Source organism: Homarus americanus, unplaced genomic scaffold (assembly GCF_018991925.1).
Source record: "Homarus americanus isolate GMGI-L3 unplaced genomic scaffold, GMGI_Hamer_2.0 scaffold45267, whole genome shotgun sequence".
Lineage (NCBI taxonomy): Eukaryota > Metazoa > Arthropoda > Malacostraca > Decapoda > Nephropidae > Homarus > Homarus americanus.
Genome location: NW_024753629.1, coordinates 36582 through 47923, shown reverse-complemented (window position 1 = coordinate 47923; position 11342 = coordinate 36582). Strand labels below are relative to the sequence as shown.

Here is an 11342-nt window from a genome sequence, read left to right as displayed (position 1 = left end):
TTAAGGCGGAATAAAGAAGAGATGAACAAGTACATTTTGATAGTTTATTCATTAGCAAATATAGCATGCTTCATTTATCAAAACAAGCAGTTTTAAAGAAAAAGCTGTGAATTCTAGAATTTTATTCTTTGCCTTTTTTATATCATAAATTGTAGACTTTCCAATGTCGTGTTTCCATTAGAACAGTATTGCTCACACCACGTTCTAGTTTCTTAATTATTTCAGGTTTGTCACTCAATTTCAACGTGTTCTTCTTTCTCTTCACACAACGAAGTTTATCTACTTTAGGAGCCATTATTATGGGCTTGTACAATACTCTGTAAATGGAAAGAGTAGGACTCGTTGTCACAGTTTGATTGCTCGTTTTAAAGTGGCGACCTCGTGGTCTCTTGTTGTTGTTGTTGTGCAGCTGTGGCACTCACGCATGCGCACATACACACAAAAGCCAGCTAAATTTATAAAAAAAATAAATAAATAAACAAAAATTTATTTTTCGATAAGTCCGGATTCTCGGGTGGTCCGGATTTCTGGCATCCGGATTTTTGGACTTTTACTGTAATATAACAATGAAAATCCGGCGTTTTATAATTGTTTTCAATCAATTTCACTCGTGGGTTAGTCTTATATAATTACCAAGTGATGTTACTTATCTCAAACTTGTGTTTGTTGTTTCAGTTACAAAACAAATATTGTAATTTATGTCCTTCAGGATAATCTGTCCTGATGTTTAACACGTCAAAGCTCTCTGGCAAGGGTAGGCAGTATCAGACAGTGTTGTTAACGGTATGGACTCTGTAGGTCACTTGTTTCTCTCCTTCAGCTACAAAGTGGAATTTTTTATTTCAGTCTACTATCCTCTTTTTTTCTTTTTCTTTTTAAGTTTCCACCATTGCTCTTGTATATCAGTCAAATTTTAATATTCTACACAATTTTTTCAATATTTTATTTCCTACTTCAGGTTTTGCAGACTATATCCTTGACCAAGGGGAGCTGGATGCAAAATATGCTGACCTAAAAATAAAAGAAAATGAGTTCTTTAAGAATAATATTCGTGTGAGCATCTTCAACTTCAAAGAGAACCTCGGTCGCTTGTATAAGCCGGTGAATAAGACACGTTGGGACATGTCTCCACCCACAGTAAATGCTTATTATTCTCCAACAAGGTAAGCCAAAATATTTTTTTTTAATTGTAATTTATTTTTTTGAATGACCCATAATGTATGTCAATCTTAGGTTTCATGCTGCTCAGAGATATTCAAAATTTCTCTGCTCAACAAAAGAGATCAGATGACTGGTGGTAACTGTAAGAGTCTCAGCTGTGGATGACAACAAGCTTTCAGACATTAGATCACTGAGTAGATCGAGTAGTTCACAGTAACTGAAGGCAAGTCAGAAGATCTACTACTTATTATTTATTTTTTATTTTTTTATAAAAATTGGCCTCCCATCTAATCTTCCGGGCATTTCAGTTAAACAAACTAGATGTTGTAATGCTTGCTAACAGTCTGAATCTCATCATTAACTCTTAATCTGTTGGACATCAGTCACGGATATATCCGTGATGAACAATTGGTGTCAGCTGGAGCAAATCACGGATATATCTGTGATGAAATGTTACCAGTACAGGCACCTCATGGCATTACATGCAGTGCAAGTTGCTTGTTTTTGGGGGAAGTGTTTCAAACACCTCTAGGCTTATATTTTGACAACACTGCCAGCTCTGCAGCACTGTCACACCTCACAGGACCAGGCGTCAATTACTGCCTCACTCGCAAACATGCATCATGTCACACAAGCAACATTTTCCTTCCCCTGAAGAGGCTGCTGAACTCACTCTTTTGTGTGAGTCTGACTCAGAGTCTGTGTATGTATGTATGTATGTATGTATGTATGTATGTTTGTATGTATGTATGAATACTTGTGTGTGTGTGTGTGTGTGTGTGTCTGTGTGTGTGTGCCAAATATTATGAAAATTTTAATATACGGGTATATTGTACTGTATATCATAATTTTTTTAAATGTCTCCTACAGGATTTCGAAATTTTACCAAATACTGTACAGTTTTAAATTTTTTTTTAATATACTTGTATATATTTTGTAACAGCAAAACATTATGAATTATGAGTGATTTTGCATTTGAGGGGTACAGATTATGGGGTTTTTATTGTACTGTACAGTACTTGGTTTCTTACTCTATCTCAACTTTTCCTAAACAGGAATGACATTGTCTTCCCAGCGGGTATACTCCAGGCACCATTCTTCTACAATGACAATCCTAAGTCACTCAACTATGGTGCAGTGGGTGTAGTCATGGGACATGAGCTGGCACATGCCTTTGATGATCAAGGTTTGTATGAAGATGTGATTTGGTGTTTGAAAATATGTTATAGAAATTTACAGATAAGTTTTTTATGTACTGTACATATTTATACAGTACTGAATAGCTCATATTAGTTATGACTAACTGGTTTTCCTAGAAGTCCAGTGAGGTACTTTACTCAGGAGGAAACCGGAGTACCCAGAGAAAACCTGCAAAGTTTGGTAGGGTCACACTGGACAACACTGTTGTCACATCCAACTCAGAATCAAACCCAGGATGCAATGGTGAGAAGCAAGTGTGATACCGCTGTACCACTGACACCCCTCATTAAAGTTTCTATTCATATGATGAGAATTTATATGCACACTCATGGGTTTCAGACAGTGATATTAATATTTCTAAGAAGTGGCCTTCTACTATACAGTATTTATAAAGGTTTGTGAAAAGAAAAAGGGCACCTATTTAAGTTGGGGAGCGCTTACACAAAGAAATTTGGAAGACATGGTAGTAAATGGGATATAACAATGTAAAACTGTTAAATTGTTTCTTGTTGTGATATTTGTAGTACAGACCTCAAAATACAACACAGTAATTTGCTTCAGTCAGTATTGTGTTACTGAGCCATTCTACCCTCCCTAACACCTTCTCTCCTCTCACACATCAAACTGTGCTAATTTGCCCCATCTTGTGATGCACCTTATCTGCTATAATATGATTAGTCATGGGAAAACTAAGATGTAATTCTGTAATATTATGTTACTGTTCTTGCCTCAAGATGGCACAGTGAAGCTACAACAGAGTCACACATGGGAGACCCTGAGGTTCTGGTGAGGTCACCACACCACCCACTACTGCATTTGTTGTTACAAGGGTAAACACATACAGTATTGTCAACTACTTTACCGAAAGGAGGAAAGGTTTTAAAAAAATCAGTACAGTATCTCATCTTATTCATCGAGAGATATTGTAATATATTGACATTAGAACTACTTAACTAACAGTTTTTGCTCCTGCGTGTTTCCGGCCCTCAGATAAGTCAGGCCTTAACTCATTAATTACTTGCATGCTTTATCACTTCAAGGAAGTTCCACAATTTGGTTCCTACATTTTGTCATAATGTGTTAAATATCTGTCTACAGTATTATATAATCCAGGGATTACTGTATGTCATTGATGTCACTCTATTGTTAGTGAGACCAAAGAAAGAGCGAAGAAAAGAGGAAGAAAGTCACAAAGAAATACAATGTGTTTGATATATCTGAACTTCAGTTGAAAGCATGCGTACTTACTGATATCAAATTTATTAAAGAATTCACCATGCTCCTATTTTTTTAGGAAGAAAGTATGACAAGGATGGCAACTTAAACCAATGGTGGCAACAGGAGACTGCAGATAAATTCAAGGACCTAACTCAGTGCATGGTAGAACAGTACTCAGGATACAGCCTACGAGGAGAGCATTTAAATGGCAAACTAACATTGGGTAGGTACTGTACTGCATGCTCTAGTCTTCATATATTTAGAACACAAGACCTTGCTCAGAAAACCACAAAATTCCTGGATCTGTCCCAACAAACAAGTGCTGGGAATATGAAGTTCTACTGTATGTCAAAGCTATTTAGAATATTCTGTCTAATTATTCACATGTCATCTCACACTTAATCTATAAAACTGTTGAGAATGCTAAAGATAAATACATAGATATTTATTCAGTAAAATTGTCATAAAACTTGAGCATGTATATATATATGATGCAGGTATACAGTATACATAGACCTTACAGGTATACAACCGATGTACCTAAGCACTGCAGTTATACAAACAATGGTAAACAGTAAGGCATAAGTAAATATGACAAGAGGTACCGGTGTAACGGGGGGGTAGGAACAACAAGCTAGCTGCCACCATTTGTATGAGCCGGGGCTGCTACTACTTATTGCTGAACCACTGAGGCCACCATTTGTAAGAGCGCGCACCACAAGCTGCCACCCTGTAAGGGCTTGGCACTCTTACAACAACTTACGTAATACTCTGACCTGGTAGCGTGATGTGAGAGGAAGGCCCCTGGGTACATGTAAATATAGTATCGAGTTTTAGGGAAAGAACAAAGGTGAATACTATAGGTGAATCATAGACCCACATACAAATACACTGTTTATTAAACACAAAATGGTTACAGAAAAGACATTGTATGCACCCAAAGTAGGAACTCCTGGTACCATTCCCTCAGGCTCAATTTACTTGCACCACTACTGGGTGTACACACACCAAAACACACATAACTCTCACAGCACCTTAGTACCAATGATACCAGTGGCACCTGCCAGTACAACACTCAATACCCCAGGGGCAATACTCCAGCGGCCGCCATGGAGTCTTATCACCAGGTGACACCTTCCAACAAACTCAGATAATTCCGGTGGACTAACACCACCACACAAAGAGCCCGACTGAGTTATGTACTGTACTCATCCACCAATGATAGGGGCTGGCAGTAGTTTGGGGCTTGACAATCCGGGTTCACCACGGGGGCATGGCGTCAGGGGAATCCACTACCCCCCATGGGGCCCATGGGTGGTAGTGGAGCTTCTGACGGTCGGAGTTCAAGAGGACACCCGACTCCACTGGACCTCAGACATCTCCCAAGACTAGTGGATGCGTCATCCATGCTACAGACACGGCCTAGGCTGCATTAGGGACCTGTGGGTGGAGGAGCGTGGCGCTTACTCACGGTTTATAACGAACTCAACGTTTCAAAGGGACATTAAGGACATAAAATACTTCACTCAAAGCACATTAACTAGGTTACTTTAACACTTGCAATCAAACTATTAATTCGGTCAAATCACTTAAAAATGGTGCATTACAACACGGAGAAGGTGGAATGACCTACCTGTAAGTGGAGGAGCGTGGCGCTTACTAGTTTAAAAACGAACCGCCGCCTTCCACTCACGCTAAAGTTACGGATTCCACCTACTCAACCATTTCACTGAATTACGTTACTGTAACACTCTGACGTTTGAAACTGAGACTACGAACTCAGTTTCATTCCCTACTATTATCTTTACAAACAATGCTCTGACTGAGCTATCAAAAGCAAGAATTAAATTGATCACAAAAGGATGGATGGCAACAGGTCCCAACACGCAGCACCTTGCTACAAACTCGAGGAGCAGATTCAAAAAGGTTCCCTTCAGAATATTTACTAATTCCTCAGTTAACCTCCCTACCACAATTTCACTATGATTATCAGAGTCTCTGATATTCATAGGTGAAAAAAAAAGGTTTACAGGGTTTCGGTAGATGCAAAAGAGTTTACAACTCGGTCAACAAACATACGACATCTCGATGACGTCATCAAAGAAACAGAGAGAACGGAGGACATTTCCACTGGGAGACTCAGAAGGTTTTGTGGACGTGCAAGCGTAATATGGATCATTAGTTTAACAGGTTAGCCGTCATTACGATCATGACACCGGTATAGCCAGCATAAGGGCAGAACTAGACAATGTGACATAGTTGTGGCCAGAATTAGGCTAGGATACAGACACAACTGGCAAGTTAGTAACGCTGTACCCATACCGGAACACTCAGCATGAAAACTTTGTGATAAACCCTTAAAGCATACACTTGAACACTAAATTATTGAATGTGACACTGTCAAAGACTTCAGGTCACCTGGCTTATTGTATCATGAGATTTGTAATTACTACATTGAATCAGGGGTGCTTGAGGACATTCTTGCTGTTTATCCAAAATTTGCTAGTCCACATTGATTAGTCTTCGATTAGAATATGATGTCCAATGTATATGAACCTCTGTCCTGCATGGCAGTGAACAGTGACATCAACCCACATGAATCTGACCTATATATACTGTTAATGAATGTGATCTATTCCTTTGTGTATGAACCACTGTCCTGCGTGGCAGTGAGAAGTGATACCACCCTCAGTGTCAAGACCTGACTGATTTACTCAGAATAGGCAAACTGTACTCCAAGCTTTATCAATAAATTTGTTAAACTAAAAAAAAACTATTCCCAGTTATATCTAGAACATAAAACTAAAGAATATTGGTGCAACTTGCAGGTGAGAATATAGCTGACAATGGAGGACTTAAAGCAAGCTTCCGGGCCTACCTGGAATGGGTGAAAGAGAATGGGGAAGAGAAAGCTCTACCAGGTATCTCCCTAAACCACCAGCAACTCTTCTTCCTTGGCTTCTCTCAGGTTAGATCATCAATCTTTTTTAATGTGTCTTAGATGAGGCCAGAGAATATTACATGTCAATATGAGAATGTCCGTATGGTTGCTACTTTATGTTGCAGTTATTTACAGAAGACATCACAGGTAACCTAATTGAATTTACGAGTATTTAATTTCATATATATATATATATATATATATATATATATATATATATATATATATATATATATATATATATATATATATATATATATATATATATATATATATATATATATATATATATATATATATATATATATATATATATATATATATATATATATATATATATATATATATATATATATATATATATATATATATATATATATATATATATATATATATATATATATATATATATATATATATATATATATATATATATATATATATATATATATATATATATATATATATATATATATATATATACTATAATTATACTATATATATATACAGTGGCCCTCGTTAATCTAACTCAACCGCTCCAGAAGGTCGTTCGTTAACCAAACGTTCGTTAACTCAAACCATTGTTTCAATGGGTTTTTTGGGTAATGGTTCCACACCGGAAAAAAAAAAAAAAAAAAAAATATATATATATATATATATATATATATATATATATATATATATATATATATATATATATATATATATATATATATATATATATATATATATATATATATATATATATATATATATATATATATGTAACCGGTCGGAATTTGCTGGACTTTAATTTCTCACTTGACTTGGGGTTTATTAAAATTTAATAGATGGTAAAGGCAGTGGAAGCGCCCCTTTGAGAAAAATCCCGAACCAGCACAAGAACACTTAAATCTACTACACAAAATGAACTGTCCGTGACCCGTGGAAGGATAGCGTCTGTGACTGGGATGAATGAGACACACTGTAAAATTTAGACACTTATATTCCCTCCAACACTACAAACACAATCAAATAATGGTACACCAATATGCGCACCTCTTAACTTAAACTTTAAACACTACTCTGGGGAATAAAAGTTATACATGACATAGAAATTATTAGAAACACAGGCAACAATAAATTTGAAGTATTAAGAAATGTTGTTTGCACACATGAACAGGCCTTAAGGGCTTTCACAAAATAATATCAGTCAATTAGGAAATGGTACTAAAAAATAAGAAATTAAATACTCCACAATGAATAGGCCTTAAGGGTCTTCAACAAAATAATATCAGTCACTGAGGAATGGTAATAAAAGATAAGAAATTAAATACTCTACAATGAATAGGCCTTAAGGGCTTTCAGCAAAATAATATCACTCAACAAAATTATAGCACCCCAACAGGTGTACACTTCCTAACCTAACCTAACCACTGCTCTGGGGAACAAGGTTATACCTGAGATCAGAATTATGAAGAATTAGAGGCATTAAAAGAATCAAATCACAGTATCACTCTGGTTCCACTTAATGGCACAAACATTCAAAAAAACACTACTATCAAAATTATTTAAGAAATATTAAACTACACACGTCAAGATAATATCAGTCTGAGGAATGGTGTTAACTACACCCGTGATAAGGAAGATAAAATGTTCCTCTAGGTATCTCCTAGAGTCCTAGACTCACGGTCTCAGTGTGTGACCATTAATATACTCAGATAGCCTCAGTGTACTCCCAGTGCGTCCATGGGCAGGAAGAGAGTGAGCCAATCAGACCTTGTGCAGTTGAGAGAAACTTTAGCTTCCCGTTAGCAAGAGGGTTTCACTAGCTGCTCGGGACATGTGGGGTTGTGCACCGGAGTGGTAAGAACTGATCACCCACTGCTGATGCTGGTCCCGTGTCGTGTTAGTTGTCGGGAGCACTCGTTCACTCAAGAGATCCTTTGCTACCCCGCTAAACAGTGACAGGCCTACACTGATCGGTCCAATGGCGACAATCGCCACCCTCAATCATCAACGGCAGTCAATCTCTCGCAGTCAACTCGGTCAACTCCGGTCAACTCAATCAATCAACTCCAGTCAAGTGGGTTCTGACGGAAACCCTGAAATGAACTCACTGTTAGCTCTAGTTTACTTTATCACTGCCCTATCTAACCCTGTCTGAGATCGAATGAGACTTACTTGTTATACTGCAATAGCGCAGCACAGGTGACTAGGCCACGTGACTATTTCTGATGGACGCGCGGAACGTCTTGTCTGTGTGAATGCTCTCCGGGACTGGCCTAGCCAGCGTCGCGTCTCCCCAAGGCGCTAGCTTGGGCCTACGTGATATATTTTCCGCCTAACTAATAACTCCTTGGGACACCCGTAACATTATTCAGACTGCTAAACGATCTATAATAATTTCAAATTCAATAATAGTCCCTTAACTTCATGAATCGCATCATTATTAATTCGGTAAATCACATTTAATATCATATAGGCCTAGTTCCGCAATCTCTCGCTACGAGCAGGCAGCGCTCCCTCCCCTCAGATGACCTTGAACGCTCAGTATCACTCATGGCGGGGCATTTGAACTTACTCTGAAATTTCTGGATATCACAATCGACCCCCTAAAAAAAGACAGCACTGTCCTCATGTGCTGAGAAAACATGCATACGACCCCCCTAAAATTTTGTTCTAAGGACTGCACCTCACCCCTTTTGCTAAATGCAGCATTCCCGTCTTCTCTTCTCTCCTTTTCTCTCCCGCTAACACATATATATATATATATATATATATATATCACTGATTATGCTATGTTAAAAAGGAATGCAGAACAAAATAGTCTTTATAATTTTACCATTGACCATCGATAAATTTTGTAGTTCATAGAGAATATGCACACATAAACACCTTTTAATGCGTGTCTCCGACGTTGCTACACAACCAGGTTAGCCTAATCTGGCTGGGACAGAACATTTGACCGGGACTGTACAGTACAGTCCCGCAAAAAAGTATCGTTCGCCACGGGGTCGATGTGATTCGAGGCTTTCCGAACCATGTTACTCTACCTGTTCCTGAGCTGTTGGTAGCTCTACATGTGCGACTTTTAGGCATGAATGAATATATACGTTTTCGAACGATGTGAATCCTCCGAGGTTTCAGATCAATTATTACCTGACTCGGGGTGCCAGTCATCAACGAAATTTTACATTGAATGGAGCGAATAATTATCGGGGAGACATCGCAAGATGTGAAAGGCGCTATCATTGCCCTTCACAACGACGGTATACATACGAAATGCTGAGATAACGCTGGGAACTGATTTGAGCAAATCCACAGTATAACTATGGGTTTGGTGCCATGAAACATCTGGTTCCACACTGAAACTTACAACTACATTAATGTCCTCTGATTTGAAATCTTATTTCGATGTTAAACCAATGTCATTACATGTCATTAACATGGCAGATCCCATGTAGATCGATATACTGTACAGTATATTGCTGTAGCTGTTCACTTTAATATCAAGTACCATTCATTTACTTAGTCACTCCTTATAAATCAAACATATCATTAAAAACATGAATAGGCAGATTGTGAAACTCAGTATTAAGGAAACTCATTGAAATTCAAATACTTTATTGACAATCAAACTATTACATTAAAAGGACAAGGTAGTATACTACTCCCACCCTCACCATTGCCATCCCCTTCTGGGGCTTCCAAAAAGTAATGAATTTTATAACAATACAATAATTATTTTTTACATTAATGAAATAGTTCATTTTGACGTGAACACTGCACTAAATTAAAAGAACAGGTAATGTAATCCTACACAAAGTTAAATGTCATATCCTTGGAGCAAAAATTTTTATACATTGCAAGAATTATTTTAATATTTCCATTATTAATCATCCAACAAACTTGTTTCTTTAAAGTAGTGATCTTACTGTTCCAATTTGGTTTGATTTTTTCACATCCTAATATATAATGTTGCAGTGTATGTGCATCCCTAAGATGACACAGATGACAAGGTTGACCCGCCCCACCACTTATCTACCAGTAATATTTGTATCCCAATCTTAGTCTCAGATCGTAAGTTAGTCCCTTAAGTTTCATTGGTGTTTTATAAAAAATACGACTAATGCTGAAAACTCTCGCGACATATGGCAATCACTTCTCTTCTTGCTTTTTCCGATTCCTCTCCTTTTCTTTTCATTTCCCTCTTTATCGTTCTAATACTTACATTGCTAACAATATCCTTTTGCATCTTTTCTGCAGCTTTTTTGGCCAATTTGTCAGCCATTTCATTTAAATGAATCCCCACATACAAACTGCACAGTACATTCCATTTCTTTAATTACTATGACCAATCGGGTACAGATATTAACAGTATTAAAGTTACATGGATTTTTACTCTGCAAGGCTTCCAATGCACTTTTACTATCAACAAAAATATATGTTTCCTTACATTTTTCTATAGCAACCTAGAGTCCTTCACAAATTGCATGTAGTTCAGCCAGCGTGGATGAGGTGTTGTTACTAATTCTTTTACAAACTGTTTCATCTGCATAACACTCATTGATAAAATCCCTTATAAAAACATCACATCCCGCTTGACCGTTACTTAATACCGATCCATCACAATATATATGTATAATCTCGTTCAAGATTCATAGAACACATAGAACACGGCAACTCAAGGCCGTTTCTTTAGTATACATTGTACGTAGTAAAAATTATGAATAAATGTAAACGTGATCGGTGATTGGTGACTCAGTTCCCCGTTGCTTAATTTAATGGTTGAGCTTTGTTGTTTAGAAATATATTATACTACTTACTATAGCAAAAAACA

The 11342-nt window shown here is 37.2% G+C and overlaps 1 protein-coding gene across 1 annotated transcript; it reads left to right on the top strand.

The window, feature by feature from the left end:
• The first annotated feature begins 879 nt into the window (after positions 1–879).
• Positions 880–6595, top strand: LOC121855403 (endothelin-converting enzyme 1-like). Its single transcript, XM_042350305.1, has 4 exons — positions 880–1163; positions 2217–2347; positions 3656–3802; positions 6408–6595. The coding sequence occupies exons 1-4, from the start codon at positions 1123–1125 to the stop codon at positions 6578–6580; spliced, it is 492 nt and encodes a 163-aa protein (XP_042206239.1). The 5' UTR covers positions 880–1122; the 3' UTR covers positions 6581–6595.
• Positions 6596–11342: the final 4747 nt, after the last annotated feature.

What these genes read in the sequence shown, in the direction of transcription:
- LOC121855403 (XM_042350305.1), top strand. Translation starts at nt 1,123, where the DNA reads ATGTCTCCACCCACAGTAAATGCTTATTATTCTCCAACAAG. An exon ending in GCTTATTATTCTCCAACAAG is followed by an intron (nt 1,164 to 2,216) that starts GTAAGCCAAAAT and finishes TTTCCTAAACAG; the next exon opens with GAATGACATTGTCTTCCCAG. An exon ending in ACATGCCTTTGATGATCAAG is followed by an intron (nt 2,348 to 3,655) that starts GTTTGTATGAAG and finishes CTATTTTTTTAG; the next exon opens with GAAGAAAGTATGACAAGGAT.